At 54.6% G+C, this 21,202-nt stretch overlaps 1 protein-coding gene across 1 annotated transcript; it reads left to right on the top strand.

The window, feature by feature from the left end:
• Positions 1 to 8,570: 8,570 nt before the first annotated feature.
• TBX21 (T-box transcription factor 21) lies at positions 8,571 to 19,516 on the top strand. The gene is made up of 6 exons (XM_058560794.1): positions 8,571 to 9,147; positions 16,297 to 16,451; positions 16,807 to 16,928; positions 17,563 to 17,721; positions 17,858 to 17,919; positions 18,159 to 19,516. Exons 1-6 carry the CDS (start codon positions 8,657 to 8,659, stop codon positions 18,775 to 18,777), a joined length of 1,608 nt encoding a protein of 535 aa, XP_058416777.1. The 5' UTR covers positions 8,571 to 8,656; the 3' UTR covers positions 18,778 to 19,516.
• The last annotated feature ends 1,686 nt before the right edge of the window (positions 19,517 to 21,202 follow it).

Here is a 21,202-nt window from a genome sequence, read left to right as displayed (position 1 = left end):
AGCCTGGCCACCCTGGTACGTGGCCCATTCCTGGGGCCCTGAACCTTCGGTGGTGAGTGGTGACCCCAGGTCAGTGTGTGCATGTGTGTGTGTGTGTGTGTGTGTGTGAGAAATGCAAAGACCATGGCCAAGTATCTCAATTCCCAGCCACTGGTCCAGTTGCTAAGGACTTGCCTGACCATAGCCATGCCTCCCCAACCCACAGAACACGTCAGGTTCTGGTGCCACTGACTGGAAAGAAATGGAGGCAGGCACGGGGAGGGGGGCAGTGATGGGCAGCCACACCAGCTTCATGCCCTCTGTGGCTGGAGGTCCAGGGGCTGTCTCAGGGGCCTGCGCAGAGCGCCAGCTGCCCATGGCCCTGGTGGAAGGAGGTTGGCAGGACGCCTTGTGACACTTCTTGGGTAACTGAGGGGGGTGGGCAGCAGACAACAGGCTCCCGGGGAAATCTCAGACTTGCGTGTCAGAGCGGATCTGTGTCTGGGGTGGTAAGTGAGGTTAAACTCAAGGTCAGACCTAGCCAATCCATTTCCGTGCCAACATGGCCTTGGGTGCCCTCCACTGCAGTGGCTGAGACCCAGGTGTCCACTCAGCTGGAGATGACACTGCTAATGCCTGGTTTGTCCCTCTGCTCCGGACACTGGTTGGCTGCCTGATTTCTGCCTGTGCCTGGGGTGTGTGAGGAACAGAGCATGGCACGTAGATCCTGGGCTTCCCTGCCGCTCCCAGCTGCAGGTCCTAATCTCTCCATGGGTTGCAGGGATCTCAGAAAAGGAAATGGAATTAAGCTGCAGTATGAGGGGCTGTGGGAAGACAACTGAAAGAACTTCCCAACTTTCAGTAGATGAGGTAGGAGGTGGCTCTACATTGCTTAAATAGAAGGAACACCACCAGGTGTCTCAGAGTTCTGTACAATCCAGACACAGTCGCTTAGCCTCCATCTATTAAGTGCTTGGAGATCATCAACCTGCCTGGGTCTCCTACCTCACTCCTCCTTGCTCTCTGCCTTATGCCTTTTCCAGGCAACTGTTATGTTTCATGACAGGAGTTGAGAGGGAGGAAAAGGAGGGAAGGAGGAAAAAGGGATCTCTGAGAACAAGCTGGAGGGCCAAAGTGGACCCCAAGCAGGATGCAGAGTTGACGAGATGTCAAAGGGGATGCAGTGATAGGTGAATTTGTTCAGATGGGTAAGAAATGTGGAAGAAGTCAGCAAGCTGCCTTTGCAGCAGGAGGACCTGAGGCTAAAGGTAAGAAGGGCTTCCGGTGGGGGCAACTGTCTCAGTGTTTCTGGAATAGAATTTGTATATATTGTGGGTGGGGTAGAGGTAGACAGAGGAGGAGCTGCATCTTCCTACCTTTGAGGAGGAAGATGGTACAACAGGAAGGCCAGAAGGTGGACTGCGGGTAGAATTCCAAAGTGTCCCCATGAGACAGGCTGAGGGAGACAGAGGGCCAGCTGCTGGGCCTGCTGCTCTCTTGTCCCCACTCCTAGCTCACCCGCCCCCTGCAAACACTCCTCAGCTCCCCCACCCCATTTTGGCCCGAAGCCCTGGGGAAGCTTCATGGCGTTCTCACCACGGACCCAGTGCTGGCTGCGGCTTCTTCCCTTTGACCTATTTTTTAATCATCTGATGGGATTTTCACCCCCTAAACCAAAGCCCTAGCGCCCTGGGCCCGTCAGCTCCACAGCGTGTCAAAACTGCCCCTGTCACTTTGCGTTGGTTTCTCAGTCCAGCCAGCCCCTCCCCCAGGGCCCGAGAGCAATGGCTAATTACCCAGCTGCTGAGCCCTCACCCCCACCCTGCCCCTCCACCCCCAGCCCCAACAGAGGGGCCCCAAGGACCGCTGGGAGGAGAATCTGTGGCCTCTGCGCCCTCATGCTGCGTGGCAGGAAGTCCTTCCTGCTATCTAACCTCCATTCTTCCCTCTGTCCTGCCCCTGGCTGTATCGACACAGAGGATGTTGGTACTGGGAAGGGACTTTAGGATACCCGCTGAGGGACAGAGGGGCAACCAGTCTCCTGCCCTGAGTTTAGGGAAGTCTTCTGCCCCCCTGGCTCTCTCCCAGAATTCCAGAGGATGGTCTCTGCCGACTGTCTCATTTTACAGAGCAGACAACTGAGGCAGAGAGGGAAAGCATCTAGCCTGGGGTCAGCAGGGGCTAGTGGTGGGGCCAGGATCAGAACCCAGAGCTGCCCGTCTGTCTTTCCATTTGCTTCTGGGTCCTCCCCATTTGACGTCTGTTTCAGTTTCTGTGCCACTCCGTCCCCACCCCTGACCAGGCGTGTTCCCTGCTGTGTTCCTCTCTCCCTTGCCCACTGGCGTGGCCGAACTTCATCCTGGTGTTTCAGGCCTGTCCAGCCAGCTTCAGGCACCATTTAAGAATGGGATCTGTCCCTTCATCTCTTGGACCCACTACCACCTGTCTCCCCTTTGTGCCTCCTTCTTTCGTCCATCCCTGGTCTAGCCCATAAGTCTGCTCCATCTCGCCCCCACCCCACAATGTTAACCAGATAGACAAGCCAAAGGGCCTCAGGACAGAGATAAGCCCAGAGCAGACTCACAGATGGAGTCCTGGACAGACAGACAGGCAGACATGCAGCAGGCACACTGAGACCTGGATAGATCAAGATACAGAGAGAGAGAGACATAGAGATACAGAGACCTAAGCAGACTCAGAGCCCCAGAGAAAGCAGACAGACACAGAGAGATGGGTGCAGAACCTAGACTCAGAACAAGCACACAGAGGTTTTACAGATCGCAGAGAGAGAGGCGGATGTAAAAAATACACACCGCCATGCAGGCAGAAATACAGGGACCCAAGAGACGCAGAATCAGACAAACAGCAGAGAAACACAGAGATTCAGAAGCCCCGAGAGACTAATAGAGTCACAGGGCAAACGGACATACATACGGCTCACAGGAAGCCAGAAGAGGGCTTCGGAGAGAGAAGGGCCTGAGCAGGGGCTGCTTTGCTGTCCTGTGGCCAGAGGCCCCAGGGGTGGCCTTACGTGGGAGGCCTGTCCTGGCAGAGCCTGACTGTGCCAGGGAGTTGTGGGGTCTCCAAGAGCACAGGATGGGGAGCAGAGAGGAGCCCGGCTGTGAAGGGGTTAACCCCTCAGCCTGTATCCCACTCAGCTCTTTTCCTTCCCTCCCCCCACCCGCCACACCAGCTCCCTTTACCCAAAGCCCTGGGTATTCCCCCCCACCCCCACTCCAGGTAACCGGACCCTGCTTCCTGCCTGAGATTAAGGGCCTGTCTGCTGAGATTCCCCAGGAAGGGGTGGGGACCCAGCCTCTCCCCTGGGCCTCGCTGAAGCTCGGGCTTGCCCATCATAACCCAGCATGCCCCCATAGTTACAGAGTTGCCCAAGTACCCAATATCTTAACGTCCCTTCAGGAAGGTGCAGGAGCCCTCGCCTGGAAACAGTGGGGGTGGGGTGCTGCATGGGTGTGGGTGTCTGTTGGGGGGTGTGGGTCTTGTGTGAAGAGCTGGGGCTGGGGTGAGAGTGGTTAGAGACTGAGAGAGGAGAGAGGATCCGAGATCCGGTGCTCACAGAGGGAGAAGGACTGAAATGCAGGAGGACCCAGTCGTGGCCTAGAGCCCAAGGGTAAGGGCTGCCCAGCATCAAGGGCTGCGAGGGGAGGGAAGGGTGAGTCAGCCTGGGGTTGAGAACCCAGAGCCCTTGACCTTGGGATGAGCCGACACTGACCACCTGGTGCTGGGTGCTGGGGACTCGGAACTCCTGCAGCTGTCATGGGGGGAGGGGGTCTACAGGTGCCTGTCACTCGCCTTCTGCCCTCCCTGGCTGTTAATCCGATGGTTCCGGCCATGCTCTCTGCAGGCCTGGCAGTCTGAGCCCCGGGGTGGGGGGGGGGTGGGGGAGGGGCGTGTTTCAGGGCGGGTGGGGTGAGCAGAGGCAGATGCCCAAAGAGCTCAGGGAGACTGGATGTGGGACAAGAGAAGGGGGTGCAGCTGCAGGGACTGGATCACAGTCTGGTGTAGCTCTGTGGGCAGTGAGTGTGCGCACATGTGGTGATGTCGTGCACAGGCTGGTGTGTTACAAGTCCACACCCGAGGGGCAAGGGGGCTGAGGAGCTTGAGAACTCTGGCCCCAGGGTCACCTTGCTAGGAGCTCTTTGCGGGCAGGGGCTGAGCCTGATTTATCTCTGTGAGCCCAGAGTCCCCAGGGTCTGGCCCATCCTAGCCCTCAGTACCTGAATCTCCAGAGAACAGTGCGTGGGCATCATGAGGGAAGCCTGTCCTTTCTGAGATGGGGTCTTACATACGGAGAAGTTCTCTTTTGGACCAAGGCCCTGAGTGGAGGCTGGAGGCTGGATTTGAAGGTCCCTTTGTGGGGACCAATGGATGCCAGAGGGAGGAAAGGTAAGATGCAGGCAAGTGGAAAAGGGGAAAGAGGAGGCAGTTTAGCACAGACTGTGCCTCTGTCCTGCTCCTGCCTGGGGCAGAACCCCTCGGCCTTTACCTCACACCTCACTTGAGACCCAGTTCATCCTGGTAGGTCTATTACTCCATTTACTGACAAGGAAACCCGAGAGGTTAAGATACTTGAACAGGCCACACAGACAGTGATGGTTGGAATTGGGGTTCCAAGCCACCCCCCCATTTCCCTCTGCCCCAGCCTCCAGTACCCACAGATGTCTCCACCTCTCACTGCCCGTCTTCCTCTCTTCTTCCTCTTGCATCCCCCTCTTGCCTGGCATGAGACTTTCTCACTGAGTCATGTTCTGGGTTTCTGACTCTGCGGTCCCTGTCCCTCTCCATCTCTAAATCTCTCAGAAATGCAGCCCAGGCCTCTCACTGTGCTCTCTCCTTCCTTTCCTGCCTCATCCCCGACACGCTGCCTGGCTCTCTGTCTCTTATCTCCTCTCTTACAGCTTCTCAGGCTGTGCCCAGCAGGGTGGAAGGCAGAAATCCGGGTGCTGGTGCCCCTGTGTCTGGGTCTCTACTAGCAGCCAGCCTCTCCCCAGCTGCCTCACGTACTTGCTGCTCAGCCCTTCTGCACCGTGCAGCATGAGCCCATTCAGGAGCTTTCAGGCGCCCTGGAGGAGTTCAGGACTCCACACACTTTAAGGAGAGGATTCAAGTGGCTGTTAGATTCTGGGGTGAAGAATTGTCTGGTCTTGGAGCTTCGATAAAAGAATCTTCTCAATGCTTGTAGCAGCCATCCTCAGACATTCAGCCTCCTTCCCTGCACCGAGGAGGGCACAGCAAGCAAGGTCAGGGCACACTGACTTTCTTAGGATGGGACATGGCTTGGAGGTGGGTGAGCAAAGTGGCAGGGGGCCTGAGAGAGGGATGCGTGGACTCCATGGGGTCCAGCGTCACCTGGAGTCCCTCTTAAACGCACAGACTCTGAGGACCTGCCACAGGCCTGTGAATCAGAGTCTCTGGAGGCAGGTCCCAGGAATCCACATTGTCACAGCTTCCCGGCACAGTCTACGACACACAGGTGTGGCCAGTGCTGTGTGACATCAGGGAGCCAAGCTCATTTTGAGTCTTGATGGGAAACGGCTTGAAGAGGAGCCTTGAATACACACAGAGCACAAGAGAAAACCCCGGGTCCAGGTTGGGGGGTTAGGGGCAATTTTCTTTTCCGTTTTCCAAACCTTTTCTGATGTGATCATATGACTTTTCATTTATTATTATTGTTCTCCCTCAAAATGGGAAGGCAAACACTCTTGTGGGAAGAGCACTGGATCAGGAGTCAAGAGACAGGGTTCCAGCCCTGGCTGTGCCACGAATGGAGTGTATGAGCTTGCTAAGTTGTTCAGCTCCCATATTTCCCATCCAGGCTGTCTCATAGACCATGACTCCCCCATCCTGGACACACAGCCTGTGTATCTTTGCTCCCGCCCCACCAGGGCCAGCTTTCTGGATGCTCAGCAGGTTGATGGGATGAGAGAGGGGCTGGGAGGGGCAGTGATGGGGAAGAGAGGGGATCCCAGGGGGCGTCCTCTCCTGCTCCTCCTTTCCCACCTCTCCATCCCTGGGGCCTTGGAATAGGGTGAGGTGGCAACAGGAGGAGGAGGTGTCACTGCCAGGGTTATTCTTCTCACCCAAGCTGGCAGAGGGGCGGAACTGGCAGTGGTGACACCAAGGCCACTCATCCCCCGCTTTTCACAAGCACATTCTTTTTTGGATGGAAGAAATTGGAGGCAGGCAGGTGAGGAATCTGTGGTTGATAGCCAGCCTGTAAGACCCTCTAAGAGCCCATGAGGTTACAGCGAGACTGCCCCCAGCCACCCTCTTCCTCCAGGGATATGTCCCCACGTCCACCTGATTCTGAGATTCATAATCCTTCCTGCCCCAGAAAGCTGGGTGGGAGCTCAGGTCATCGTGTTCAGAGGCAGGGGGATGGATCACTTGACCTGAGGATCAGCATGGAAAAGAGGAGGGGGAGAGAGGAACAAGACTCCATTTGGCCTTCCACAGCCAAGTACTTAGCAAAAAGAGGTGTCAGCATTCAACAGTCTCATGTGTCCTGGGGAAATCAGTCATTCAGGGGGAGTCTTACTGAAATCTCTCATGTTTCCCCCAAAGCAGCCAAGGGTCCCAAGGTCACCCTCTCTTTCAAGCAATGCTCCTCTCTTGGAACAACAGGCAGAAACTTCCCCTTCCTTAAGGCAGGGGCATGGTGGGTAAAGAGGTGGGGAGGCCAGTCCCGCGGCTCTGGGGCTGTCGGTATCTAGTCTCCGTTATCTAGTCTCTGTTCTCAGGGTTCTCAGGGGAGGCGCCGATTCTCTCTCCTCCCACCCTCCCTGGGTCATGACCGCCTCCTGGGGTCTCCAGCTTCGCCTTCGCCTGCCAACCTGCCTCTCCGTTCAGCTCTAGTTGGGAGCAGAGAGTCCCCACGGGCCCCTAAGGGTGAAGCCCTGTTGGGCTGGGACAGAGATGCAGAGATGGGGCCAGCCCCCAGGGGAGAACTGAGGAGGGCTGGGGGGATGGGGGTAAGAGAGGTTAACCTTCAACAGGATGAAAATGTTACAGTATTTTTCAAAACACTCTTAAAAATGTAAATCTTTATCTGTATATTGACATGCAAAAAATTCCGTAACACCTTGTTGAGCGAAAAAAAACATTACAAAGCAGCACGTGTGATGTTTAAATAAAATTATGTATTTGTGTGTGTGTGAGTGTGCACAAGACTGACACAGAGGCAGTGTGCAGGGAGTAACATCTGGAAGGATATTCTCTGAAATGTTAATCTTGTTTGCCTCAGGGGGTGGAATTTGGGGTGTTTTATACAGTCCTATTTTTACTTTTACTGCTTAAATTTTCTATATGAGTATGTTTTATCTTTATACACAGGAAAACTCTCAATGATGCTATTTTCAATTTGGGGGAAAAAGGATTGTTTTCATCATCAAAGGAATATAACTACATCAGTCACAGAAAAGGAAAATACAGAAAGAAAAGCTCCCGTAGTCCCATCAGCGAGGCAGCCCTTCAGAACATGTGGTGGGTTTCCTTCCTGTCAGCGCCTCTGAATCTCTTCACAGCAGCTTTTCCCTCCAGGTCTAATAATAGATGGGAGGGGGCTGCACAGGGACCCCCTTTCATGTAGGGCTCACATCTCCTCTGAAAAGTACATCAGGCTGTTTCCCCGGTCTACAGATGAGGCTCTTGAGGCTGACTTTCAGGCAGGGGAAGTGACTTGCCCAGGTCACACATACCTGAGTGATAGGCAGAGCCAGGCCTGAAACTCTGAGTCCTGGCAGCCCAGTGCCACTTCAGTGCTCCCAGCTGCCATGCCCAAGTCGGGGAGCTTTTGTGGCCGGGCCCAGCCCAGAGCCCTGCAGACCCGGCGGCTGCTGCCGTTGCAATCCCCTTCAAGGAGCTCTTCCTGGGGCCCACCAGGTTCCAAGTCTGCCCTGGGGCTGGAGGAACAAGTTGCATCCGACACAGCCCACCTGGGCTTCTGGCCGGGAAAGAGCGCGAACGCTTTACGCAAAGCCACTTAGCTTACAGAGCCCGGGCACACAGTGGGCGTCAATGAATATCTGTTGAATGTTCATGGTCGAAGCGGCTTCGAGGCTGCGAGTGCTCTGAGAAGGCCCCAGTTCCATCTGGGCCATCACTGAAGGCTTCCTGTAGGAGGGGGCCTTTGAGCTGCGCCTTCAAGGACGGGTAGAATTTTCACGACGGTCCAGAGGAGAGAAACAGGCTGGTGTTTCGGGTGGAGGGGTCGACTCTCCCAGAAGGCAAAGTCTTTCAGCGCGAACTACGAGGCACGCGGGGACTCGCTCGTCTCCACCGTGGGGGCCCTCCAGTCCTCGCCGGCCGGCCGCGTAGAATTTGACGAGTATTAGCCACGAGGGGGCGGGGTGAGGCGGGGCGGGGCCGAGGTGGCGGGGTTGGGGGGGAGGGGGGACCCGGAGAGCTTCATAAAGCCACAGCAAAGGCGCCGCGATGCTAGTGACAGCGGCCCGCTGGAGAGGGAGCCCGGGAGCAGCCGCGCGCCCGCCAAACGCGGGCGCAGGACCCAGGCGTCCGAGCCCGGGCTCCGGTGGGGCCCCCGCCCCCGGGCCCCCCCCCGCCCCCGCCCGCCTTGGCCCACCCGACCCTCTCGGCCGCCCCCGCGCGGAAAGGGGCCGGTCCTCGACGGCTGCGGGAAGGTACCAGCCCGCCCCGGATGGGCATCGTGGAGCCGGGCTGCGGAGACATGCTGACGGGCACCGAGCCGATGCCTGCGAGCGACGAGGGCCGGGCGCCGGGCGCCGACCCACAGAACCGCTACTTCTACTCGGAGCCCGGCTCGCAGGACGCAGTCGACCGTCGCGGGGGCGCCAGCCTGGGGGCGCCCTACGCGGGGGGCGCCCTAGTGCCCGCCCCGCCGGGCCGCTTCCTCGGAGCCTACGCCTACCCGCCCCGGCCCCAGGCCGCCGGCTTCCCCGGGGCGGGCGAGCCCTTCCCGCCGACGGCGGGCGCCGAGGGCTACCAGCCGGGGGACGGCTACGCGGCCCCGGACCCGCGCGCCGGCCTCTACCCCGGGCCGCGCGAGGACTATGCACTGCCGGCGGGGCTGGAGGTGTCCGGGAAGCTGCGAGTCGCGCTCAACAACCACCTGTTGTGGTCCAAGTTTAATCAGCACCAGACGGAGATGATCATCACTAAGCAGGGCCGGTGAGTGAGCCAGGCGCCGGGGAGCGCGAGCCGCCCCGCCAGCAGGTGGGAGCCTTGGCCCGCCCGCCCGCCGGAACAAGGACGTGTTTTCTTCTCTTTTTTTCTGTCTAGACTTTGCTGGTGTCTCCGTGTCCCACACAGTTTGGGCTTAGGCTTTGAGGGGAGGGAGAGGGAGTTGTAGTGCGGACAGGAAAGTTCTGGGGGTTGTTTACTTCTGTTACCCGTATCACTTCTAGGACTTGACACCAACAGGCAGAACTCGGAAAGAGAGATGGACGAGAGTGGGCGCAATGAGAAGTTGTCATGGGTTACGGGAGGGGTGCCTGTAGTTCATCCCGAGTTTGTGTGTGCCCCTGCGCTCTGCCTGAGTGGGGGTCGCAGTGGGCAGAGGGGGAGCGTGTGTTGTGGGTCTGACAGGGCAGGACACCTCTTAGCCCGTGTGTGTGGGGAAATGGAGGGGAGGGCAGAGTCCTGCAGCGTGCCTGCCGGACAGTAACCCAGCCTTCATGGGCGTGGGGCTGTGCCCACTTCTCCCAGGCCTTTGCTGCTGTTGTGCACATGTCAGCTTTGGGGGGAGGAGGTAAGGCTGGGATTTGGTGACATGGAGAAGCAGTCGCCAAGTTTCCCTTCCGGTAGTACTTTGAGATCATATGCCTGGTGTGTGTGTGTGTGTGTGTGTGTTGGGGGTGGTAAAGTGTGTGGGGGCCCAGATCCTTCCAGGTACAGGCCCCTGCCTGAGGGCACAAATGCTCATGGGCCTGAGCAGGTGAATCTAAGCCATAGCTTCAGCCAGTCCCACACTCTGCACCCTTCAAGGTCTGTCCCCTGAAAGCCTGCCCACACCCCTGTCCAGATATTCACCATCAGCCTGCGGAAATTTGGGAGGGGGAGCCCCATGGCTTGGTGGGTAAGGATCCCCTGAGCCCAGTGCATGTGGAGTAGGGTTTGGGGCTGAGGGTGCTGCTTCCGGAGAGAGCCTCCTTCACGGGGAAAGAAAGAGAAACTCTTGACTTATGTGGTATTTGTTTAGTAAGCAACACTCGGAGTGGGCCCTGCCGGTGTCTGGTGTGTGCGAGTGTGCGTCTGCCCTCCCCACTGGGGGCCCGTGTGGGCAGGTGACCAGGGAGGACCTCTGTGTGGCGGGCCTGTGTCACTAGTGGACTCAGGAAGTGTTGAAGAGTGGATACCGAGTATGGGGCTTGGGGAGGATGAGAGAGAGGCCATGCTGGGCCTCGGGGTTGGCATTCAATCTGGGCATTGCTGGAACATTCTTCCCTCCCGATGGTTTCTGTGGGGTGGCCTGGGATTGAGGGACCTGTCCACCAACCACAATTGGCTTCAAGTGGCTAAGCTGTTCCCCTTTCCCTGGGATGAACCCGGGAAAGTTGGCATTTTCTTTTATGGCACGGCCTTCATCTCCTAAGCCTTCTGATATTTCCCCTCTGCTCCCCCGACCCCTAGGCTTGTCTGAGTACACCCAGGCACAGCCCAGGCTTCTCGTCCCATCCTGTCTGAATTGGAGGGGACCCAGAAGATCCTGTCCAGTCTCCTCCCTGCAGAGAGAGGGAAACGGGCCCAGAGACAGTAAGCGACTCTTCTGAGGCCACATAGCACACCTGTCGCTGGCAGAACTGGCACCAGAACCCAGATGGTATCAGCCTGGGTTTCTTTCTCGGCCCCCCTCGGCCGGGAGTTGAAACTGCCTCCCGTACTGTCCAAAGGCCTTGATGTATTCAGCTGCTTTCACTTCCATTATTTCACTGTGCGCTAGGCAGGCCAAGTGGTCTCCCCATTTTACAGCTGCAGGCACTGAGGTGCCGGTCTATCTAGTAGCCTCCCCTCTGTTGTGTGGTCAGGAAGCGTTCCCACCCTGGGAGCTGGCCGGGGTCTGCCCACAGCCTGCTGCCAGGCCTCTGCCTCTCCAGTCTCGAGGGATGGGGTGGACGGGTCATCAGCCAGCGCCTCAGGGCTCTGGAGGGTGCCAGGCTGGGTGCTGGGCTGACTGCGGGTCTACACGCAGGCTTTTTAGGGCGGTAATCTCCGAGTGTGAGGGGGCTGCATCTCTGAGTGTGGATCGCCATCTCTGCCTGTTTCTTTCTTTTATGTTCCTGCTGAATAATTCTCTCTTGAGAAGTTTCGTTGTCTCCCTTTTATGTCCATACACCTACTTTGTTTTATTATGAAAATTTCCAAAATTTTCAAAAATACAAAAGTGAAGAGAGAAATGTAACAGGCCTCCATCTACCCACCACCCGCTTCAACAGTTGTCAACGCTGGTCCCGTCTTGTTTCTTTATCCTCACTCACTTCTACCCCTCTGGTCTGCAACTGTATTAGTGATAGAGTACGTAATCATTAAGTCCTAGACACTACGTTATTTCATTCTTAAATATTTCTCTGTGCACCTCTAAAAATGGCTTTTTAAAAATAAACATGATACCATTAGCAAACCTGAAAAGAAATTCCCAAATATCATCCAATTTCCCTGATTGTTTCACAAGCGTGTGTGTGTTTTACAATCTTCACACATTCCATCCATGCTGAGGGACTACTTCAGGCGCCTCGGGGTCCCTGTTGGGAGGGGCAGTGGCCCGTCACCATTTCCTTTGATGCCTCCCCTTGGATCAGGCCTCAGGGACTGCATGCTGGGGCAGAGGGGACAGAGGACACACCACCCCCAATTCCGTCGCACCGGCCCTGAATCACCCCATATCTCAGCTTGGGCTCCAGTGACTGGGAAGTTGGTGGCCATTTCCTCCTGCTACTAGCTTCTGAAAAGGAAGACTTGGGCTCAGAGAGCAGCTCCCTTTCTGTCCTCCTGCTTTGGTGGGCCAGCCTGTCCCTCCGTGGGTTCCAGTGACCCGCCAGTCACCACCGCATCACCCACGGCCTTCTTCCTTTTTGAAAAATCCTTCCAGCCCAGGCCCACTCACAGCCCCACAGCCTTTCGCCCTGGGCTGACTCACTCCCTCCCAGATCCTTCCTCTCCCACCCACCCTAGACCCATCCCTCAGTGTGGACAAATGACACAGTCTCGCTCTCCCCCATGGGCAGGAATGGGGTGGGGAGCAGGGGGGTGATTCCCCGGTCCAAAGACTGATCCAGGCCGTTCAGATGGGGCTGGGGGCGGAAATTGAGGCCAAAATGATGGGTGGACCACCTGGAGACTTTCGGTGTCCAAGTTTATACGTTTGTGGAGACTTGGGGTGCCCGATAGTGCCCCCCTGGACTTGTGTTTCTGCGTGGCAGTGTACGTGTGCTGTGAAGGTGTTGGCAAGCATACGAGAGTGGATGGTAGACATTCTCAGTAGAGGAAGAGAGAGCTGGTGTCTGTGTGTGGATGTGTGGGTGTGCATTAATTGCTGGCAATCCCCACTTTTCTGGGTGTGATTAGTTGATTATTATAATTAAGATAACTTTGGGTAGCTCCGTTGTTAAGGAGCTCAATTTGCATTTGTGTCTGTGTGTGTGAAGTTATGGGTTGATAAAACCATTTCGGTCCCACACAGTCCTCGATCACTGGCCTCACAGCCATTGTGTTTTTCCTTTCTCCACGTTCCTAACTCCAAGAACTTTTTAGATGAAAAAAAAATTTTTTAGCTTTATTTAGGGCTGGCTGGCTTCATCTCTCTTGCAGCAGGTGAAAACGGCTTTGCTTTATGTTCGGCTGTTTGCTGGTGGCTGTCTGATTTCTATTAAGTGGTCTGGGGTGGGTGGGAGGAGGAAATCCTGGGACGCCCGAGCTCATTTTGCCTTTTGATAGGTACAAGGCATTGCTGAATCCCGTCCTAAAAGGGGGGAATCAGTTTACACACCCACCAATAGTGGACGAGAGGACCCATTTTCCTTTAGGCTCATCAGCATTAGGTATTATCGATTTTTAAACATTTTGCCAACGTGACTGACAAAAACCATCTCCTTTTAATTTGCACTTTTAGTGCCGGTGAATTGGAGCATGTCAGAGGTGTTCAGGCTGGGGGAGGGATATGATGACCCTACGAATCATTTCCAGGTGGGTTGGTCTGTAGGGGCAGCAGAGGATTTTGGGGTCTTGGACCCTGTCTTCTGAGGGTGGAATGGTAAGTGGGCTTTTTGGGGTCCCAGACCCATCTCCACTCCCTGTTCCTTCCCAGCAAAGTGTCATGTAAATCAGGGGCTATTTTGGGATGCCAGCTGGTGGTGATTCTAGACTTTTAGGGTGAAATTGAGACCTCCCTTCTCCTCTCTCTTTTCCCCGTCTACTTCCTGTGTCTCCTCCATGTCCCTCTACTAGCGATAAGCAGCAGCTGTAGGGATGGAGACCACAGCATGCGCTCTGCCGTCAGGAGACCCTGGCTCTGCTCTCCCGCCAGGGAGCTGTCGCCAAACCTCTCTGAGCCTCATTTCTTCGAGTATAAAATTGGAAATAACATTTTATATCTCAGAGGACTGGTTCAGTGAACTGACTGCTGTAGAGGTAGAGGCTCAATGAATATGTTTTTTTCTCTTCCTGTATTCCTCCAGTTTGGATAGGAACCTGTTACCCTATAGAAACGTGTGAGTAACCTGACCACCGTCATAGAATGAGTTGGTGGTAGAAATGGGTTGAAAATATTCCTCCACCCTCGATTGCTCAAGGCCTCATCCCTAACCTTTGATTTCTCAAGTTGACTGGCCTGCTGAGCCCCTGGGACCCAGGGCCTGAAACCAGAAGTCTGAACTCTTGCTCAGGGTCCTTTAGCCAGGCCAGAGGGCTTTGACAGCTCTGGGCCTGGGAGAAGGTGGGATGGGAGTGGGAAGCAGAGAGGGTGAGGTGAGTTTCTCATCTTTTGAACTTCTTAACAGCTCTCAGAGGAAATGTAGGCAGGAATTATTAACTCCATTTATGGGTGAAGAAACTGAGGTTTGGTTTGGGAATTAACTTATCCAAGGTCATAGGGCCAGTAAGTCTCTTTTTCTCAGCCCAGGAAAAGTCTGGGGAAGACAGGAATGTGACTGGGCCCTCCCGGGAGACCTTCCCAAGGTTATTAGGGGTGTTTCTCTGGGACCCTCTGGGGACTAGGATCCACCCAAAAGTGTTGCTAGGCCCCAGGAAGTCTCCCATTCCCAGGTTTCTTGATTCATGGACCAGTGCCTTTGTTCCCCTCTGGCAGTGCTTCTTGTAGGAGGAGGAGAGAAGTATGTGGGAATAAAAAGTAATTCTGATGAGGATTGGCTCTGCTGTCCTGAAAACTCTGCTCTTCCTGCTTGGGTTAGAAGAGAAAGGCTAAGCCATTGGAGCTGGTGATGGCATTGGTGCTGGTAGAGCTGATGATGGTGACGGGGGTGGTGATGGTGGAGGTGGTGGTTGTAGTAATGGTGATGATGGTGGTGGTGATGGTTGTAGAGATGGTGGTGGTGATGGTGGAGGTGGTGGTTGTAGTAATGGTGATGATGGTGGTGGTGATGGTTGTAGAGATGGTGGTGGTGATGGTGGAGGTGGTGGTTGTAGTGATGGTGATGATGGTGGTGGTGATGGTTGTAGAGATGGTGGTGGTGATGGTGGAGGTGGTGGTTGTAGTGATGGTGATGATGGTGGTGGCGATGGTTGTAGAGATGGTGGTGGTGATGGTGGAGGTGGTGGTTGTAGTGATGGTGGTGATAGTGTAGATGGTGGTTGTAGTGATGGTGGTGGTAATGGTTGTAGTGATGGTGGTGATGGTGGAGGTGGTGGTTGTAGTGATGGTGGTGATGGTGGTGGTGATGGTTGTAGAGATGGTGGTGGTGATGGTGGAGGTGGTGGTTGTAGTAATGGTGATGATGGTGGTGGTGATGGTTGTAGAGATGGTGGTGGTGATGGTGGAGGTGGTGGTTGTAGTGATGGTGATGATGGTGGTGGTGATGGTTGTAGAGATGGTGGTGGTGATGGTGGAGGTGGTGGTTGTAGTGATGGTGATGATGGTGGTGGTGATGGTTGTAGAGATGGTGGTGGTGATGGTGGAGGTGGTGGTTGTAGTGATGGTGGTGATAGTGTAGATGGTGGTTGTAGTGATGGTGGAGGTGGTGGTTGTAGTGATGGTGGTGATAGTGTAGATGGTGGTTGTAGTGATGGTGGTGGTAATGGTTCTAGTGATGGTGGTGATGGTGGAGGGGATAATTGTAGTGGTAGTGGTGATGGGGGTGGTGATGGTTGTGGTATAGAAGTGCTTCTTTCTCGGAATTATACTCTGGTACAATAATGCAGCATCCCAACCTCAACTTCCTCCAGTTTTCCTGGGAACCAGGACTTTGAGCATGAGAACTGTGCTCGATAGAGTTCTCTTTCAGGTGGATGGGAAGCTCCACCTAGGACTTTAGCTTCTTCTCTGAAGGCCCAGCCCTGGGGCAGGCGCTTCTTCTCTGAAGGCCCAGCCCTGGGGCAGGCCATACTACAGACATCAGGCCCAGGAGGATGGGTCAGGGAGAGCCTGTGAATGGGTGCCATGGGGCTAGGAGTGTGTTAGCACCATGAGAGCCACAGTGGAGAGATGGATGGCAGACTCAGGCCAGACTGGGGCTCAGGGGGCTGAGTCCTGAGGACCTACTAGGAACAGCCTGTAGGGGGCTGGCTTGTGGCTTTGCTCCTCCCTAGGAAGCAAACTTCCTTCCTTAGGTTAGAGACAGTGCTGTGCAGCTAACGTCCAGCAACTGCCTCTCTGAAAGCAAAACATCTTTAAAAGCCCTGATTTGTAGTGTTTGCTGATTTCTGTGGTGTAAATACTCCTACGATAGCTGATTTCAAGCTGCCGACGTGGTATCAGTGAGACATTGAGTTGGGAAGAGACATAGTTGGGAAGAGACATGCAGTAGTGCGCATTATATAGTATTTGCACCATTACAGGTACAATAGCGGTAAATAACCACAAGAGCAGAGATAATAGTAAAATGTAGTAAAAGAATCGGGAAGTGATGATTTTTAAGTATTTATTATCTTGGTTTATAGTATAATGTATTTAATTGTAAGTTTATATAATTTAATTTTTAATTATGTCTGTGTTTAATAACTGGCTGGCAAACTTCCTGAACATTTTCACTTGGCTCTCGTGAGGTGTGGAGGCCAGCTGCAGCACACCACTGATGGCCTTTGCACAGGGGTGGCTGCCCGTGGGGTTGGGGACTAATGGATGTTGGTGGGTCTCTCTGTCCTCCCCAGGCGAATGTTCCCATTCCTGTCATTTACTGTGGCCGGGCTGGAGCCCACCAGCCATTACCGGATGTTTGTGGATGTGGTCTTGGTGGACCAGCACCATTGGCGGTATCAGAGCGGCAAGTGGGTGCAGTGTGGAAAGGCCGAGGGCAGCATGCCAGGTATGCGCCCCTTTGGGAGCGGTGGGCACTCTTTTTCTCCAAGACTGGGCGCCCCCTGGTGGATCCAGGAGGAACCCCCAAGTCCCTGCCCCACCCCAGGATTTAATTCCCCATCTCATCCCCCCATCCCACCCCATTCATCCACTTCTCGCTTCCGTTCTGTTTGTCATCTCTTTTCTACTTTGCACTAGCTTGTCTTCTGCTTAGTCCTCTGCCCACACCTCCCCTTGCCCTGCCGCATCTGGTCTTCCTCCTGCAACCTTTTTGACATCCCCCTCAGAACAGGCAAAGAAGCCCCACACCATCAGGGGTCTGGTCCCAGGGGTTGCATGCCAAAGAGGTTCACTGTCTACAGGAAACCGCCTGTACGTGCACCCAGATTCCCCCAACACTGGAGCCCACTGGATGCGCCAGGAAGTTTCATTCGGGAAACTAAAGCTCACGAACAACAAGGGGGCCTCCAACAATGTGACCCAGGTGAGTGGGACTCCTCCTCAGGGGCTAGCCCTGCCCCCCTCCCCATCCCCAGGGCTGCAAGGGGTCCTGAGGGCTGACTCTGTTCTGTAAGAACAGAGTGCTCTCTGACTCTGCTTCTTTTCCACCCCCCTTGAGGGGAAGATGAGATGGGAGGAAGCTGAATCTCAGGGGGTCACATTCAGGCCAACATGGGCTAAGCCAGCCTGGGGGTTTCTTCATGGAATCCCGAGCTGCCATCGCTTGTGTACTGTGCTGGGCGTAGAGTTGGGGCCAGTGGTCCCAGGGAGTGGTTGCAGAGTTTCTCTGAGTTGAGCAATCCTACTAAAAGGGCCCTTATCCCTGAAAAGCTGTTTGTGCTAATACCTTGGTCACAGTGGACATCTAGGGGTAGGAAATGGGGCAAGAGGACAGAACTGGTGCTGTGAAGAGGCTGGGGACTGGAGCTGGAAGGCATGGGAGAAGTTACATAGGAGGTGGCAGGACAGGGGAATGAACATGATGACCTCAGGGTCCTTTCTAGCCTGGCCATAGGGCCAGACTTGGGTGGCGGAGAGGGTGGGGGTGGGGGCGGGGGATCCTTCGAAATCCCTCCTCCCCACCCCCGTAAACATCTTGCTCTCTCTCCCTCTCTCAGATGATTGTGCTCCAGTCCCTCCATAAGTACCAGCCCCGGCTGCACATCGTTGAGGTGAATGATGGCGAGCCAGAGGCAGCCGGCAATGCCCCCAACGCGCATGTCTTTACTTTCCAAGAAACCCAGTTTATTGCTGTGACCGCCTACCAGAATGCCGAGGTGAGGGCTGCCTGGTTCAGTGTGGGCCTGAGCCCGGCAGGGAGAGAATGCAGCCCCCCGTCTCCCTTGGGAGAGATTTTGGAAGTTCCCTAGGCCAGACTCAGAGCTCAGGTGACTCTGTTTCCCCTCTCTCTAGATTACTCAGCTGAAGATTGATAATAACCCTTTTGCCAAAGGATTCCGGGAGAACTTTGAGTCGTAAGTGCTACTGGGTTCAACTCGCCTTTGCAGAGGCCTCCTCTTGGTCCCTCCTGAGACTGAGACTGTAGACATGTGCTCAGCAATTCCCTCGCTGCCCCTGAGGATGGGAGAGGGTGGGGTGGGTGCTGGAGGGCAGGCCAGGGAAGGAGGGTCTGGGGAGGGACGTGCAACTGGCAGGCTCGTAGGTGACCGGTTCTGCTAGTGACCCCTGTGTTCTTGCCGCCTATTTTTTTTAGCATGTACACGTCTGTTGACACCAGCGTGCCCTCCCCGCCTGCACCCAACTGTCAATTGCTTGGGGGAGACCACTACTCTCCTCTCCTACCCAACCAGTATCCTGTTCCCAGCCGTTTCTACTCCGACCTTCCTGGCCAGGCCAAGGATGTGGTTCCCCAGCCTTACTGGCTGGGGCCTCCCCGGGACCACAGCTATGAGGCCGAGTTCCGAGCAGTCAGCATGAAGCCTGCATTCCTACCCTCTGCCCCCGGGCCCACCATGTCCTACTACCGAAGCCAGGAGGTCCTGGCGCCTGGAGCTGGCTGGCCTGTGGCCCCTCAGTACCCTCCCAAGATGGGCCCAGCCAGCTGGTTCCGCCCCATGCGGACTCTGCCCATGGAACCTGGCCCTGGATCTTCAGAGGGGCGGGGGCCAGAGGACCAGGGCCCCCCCTCGTTGTGGACCGAGATCACCTCCATCCGGCCAGAGTCTGGTGACTCAGGACTAGGGGAAGGAGACTCTAAGAGGAGGCGTGTGTCCCCCTATCCTTCCAGTGGGGACAGCTCCTCCCCTGCTGGGGCCCCTTCTCCTTTTGATAAGGAAACCGAAGGCCAGTTTTATAACTATTTTCCCAATTGAGCAGATGATGTGATGAAAGGAACAGAAACAGCGTTACTAGGTTGGAGGACACCAACTAACTAGACAACGGACTCAGGACTGAGCGGTCTGCAGCTCCCTCTGTCCCTTCTCCTTTTGTAGTTGGTTGAGGAAGAGGGGGCCCAAGAAGGATTCTGGGGTTCACTTGCTGCTTCCTGGCCCACAGTGAAACCTGAGAGGCGTGTCCCCCGCTCCTTCCTTTGCCCTAACTATGATCATTTACCTGGTGCTGCTTCTGGCTGTGAGTTCCCAGCTGGAGAACAGAGAACAGAGAACAGGAGGCCTTGGACACAAAGGAGCTTCCTCTCTTCTGGGGGAGGGGGCTGGGGGTCAGGGGGCAAAAGCCTGGAACTGGAAACTCTCTTCCTTTGTGGAATAACTTTGAGCATTTTTGTTTGTGTATGTGTTAATCCCGGTTCTGAAAATAAAGATCCATGGATTTTTCTAACAGTCAGCCAGCCAAGGCCAGGGAGAGGACTCAGGGACTTTGGGGAGCTGGCCTGGGCCCCACCTGCTCAGAGACAGTGGGGTCCTGAGGAAGGGGCTGGGAAGGGGGGATGGTGCACATCTCAAGAAGCAAAGTCTTGGGGGGAGGGTGTGCGCACACTCTTTTCTTTTTTCTGTTTTTTGGGATGGGGGAGGCTATTTATTGTACAGAGAGTGGTGTCTGGATATATTTCTTTTGTCTTCATCACTTTCTGAAAATAAACATGAAACTGTTGAGCGTGTCCTGTTTCGGTGCCCGGGTGAGGGCCATGGGTGGAGACTCCACTGGGAATTGCGAGTGCACCAAAGCTGTTCTGTTGGCTCGAGAACAGAACCTGAAGTTCCGAAGAACCTGCACTTCCTCGAAACCTGAAGTGGCTTCACTCAGTGGATGAACTCAGTTATCGCAGGGCCACGTGTCCTGCCTTCAGCGCTCAGGTTGGTGGTTGATGCCACCTCTTCAGGTGTCCTGGGATAGAGAACCATCCCTGGGCCTGCGTGTGCCCCCTGCCCTGTGGAGGGGGTGAGAGGGCAAGGCCGGAGCGGGGCTGGGGTGGGGTGGGGACTCTTCGGGGAAGGATGGTCCTTGATATCTCTCTGCATTTCGAGCAACTTTGGCCCCCCATCTTCATCTTAGGGTTGTTCAAGGATTAAAGGAGTAAATGTAAATTGGACCACATGGAATTGCTGTTTTTATAAATCAAGAACAGCCAAATATTGGCAATTTTATGTGGTTCAACCTAATACATGTAAAGGGTTGAGAACAGTGTCTGATAACCGGTGAGCACTCAGGGTGTAAACTGTTGTGTTATCATCTTCCAGCTCTGCTTCTCTCTCTACACACCTGAACTGTGTGTGATACATGCTGCTTTTAAAGAATTTAAGCAATGCAGAAAAGTATAAAAACAGCAATAAATTATCCCAAATCTTACCACTCGTCAATAATTATTAACATTAGATGGGTTAGATAGAAATACTTTTATAAAATTGGAATCATACTGAAAATGCTTTTTCTTAATGAAAACTATTGAATTTTAGTTAACAGAATTTAATAATACCAAAAAAAAAAAAAAACCATCAAACCATCAAGACCCCCAAAACTCTCAAGTGAATGATGGGGATTGCTGGGCCGGCCCCATGGCTTAGCGGTTAAGTGCACGCGCTCCGCTACTGGCAGCCCGGGTTCGGATCCCGGGCGCGCACCGACGCACCGCTTCTCTGGCCAGGCTGAGGCCGCGTCCCACATACAGCAACTAGAAGGATGTGCAGCTATGACATACAACTATCTACTAGGGCTTTGGGGGAAAAAACAAATGATGGGGATTGCTGAACTCAAGACAAATTTTTCTTCATGATAAGAAATGTTTCCTGAAAGAGCGCCCTCAGGTTAAGAAGGAAGCTGATGGGAAAGGTGGAGAGGTTGGATGACTATGTGTGCCTGGACCAGGACTCTGGTCCAGGGAGCACCCCATTCTAATGCGGGAACCCCACTGTGGGCTTTGGGGTGTTCTCCCAGTTCTGTCTGGAGCCTGGAAAACTTCGCTTTGTTACACAGCTCACGGCCCTCCTTTACTGGTCCCTGCCCAGAGGTCTTCATCAGTATCTAATCAGAAGAAGGAAAAGGTAAGGAGACAGATTTGGTTCCATCCTCTCTGGATTTGGAAGCTCATAATTTCATAAATGACATCAGGAATTCTGCCATGTTGCCCTTTGTGAGTGTGGATTATTCCTCCCCCTGCCCACCCTCTGGCTGTCACTCTCTGCAGTTAATGGTATTAAGTGGGGCCTATTTCCTTTCTTGGGAAACTGCTGTTGGCAATTATAATACTCTTTTCCCCCACTGCTTTTAAATGGTTTTGGTTCACTTTATTAGCTATGAAATGAAGGGAGTTATGATCAAGCCATACTCCGCCATTTTCCC

Source organism: Diceros bicornis, chromosome 18 (assembly GCF_020826845.1).
Source record: "Diceros bicornis minor isolate mBicDic1 chromosome 18, mDicBic1.mat.cur, whole genome shotgun sequence".
NCBI classification, from domain to species: Eukaryota; Metazoa; Chordata; class Mammalia; order Perissodactyla; family Rhinocerotidae; genus Diceros; species Diceros bicornis.
This window is presented reverse-complemented; position numbering and strand designations above follow the sequence as displayed.

Bases quoted from the DNA above. Each gene is read 5' to 3' on its own strand.
- TBX21 (XM_058560794.1), top strand. From the start codon at position 8,657: ATGGGCATCGTGGAGCCGGGCTGCGGAGACATGCTGACGGGCACCGAG. The intron at 9,148-16,296 runs GTGAGTGAGCCA...TGTCCTCCCCAG, and splicing joins ATCATCACTAAGCAGGGCCG to GCGAATGTTCCCATTCCTGT. The intron at 16,929-17,562 runs GTGAGTGGGACT...TCCCTCTCTCAG, and splicing joins CCTCCAACAATGTGACCCAG to ATGATTGTGCTCCAGTCCCT.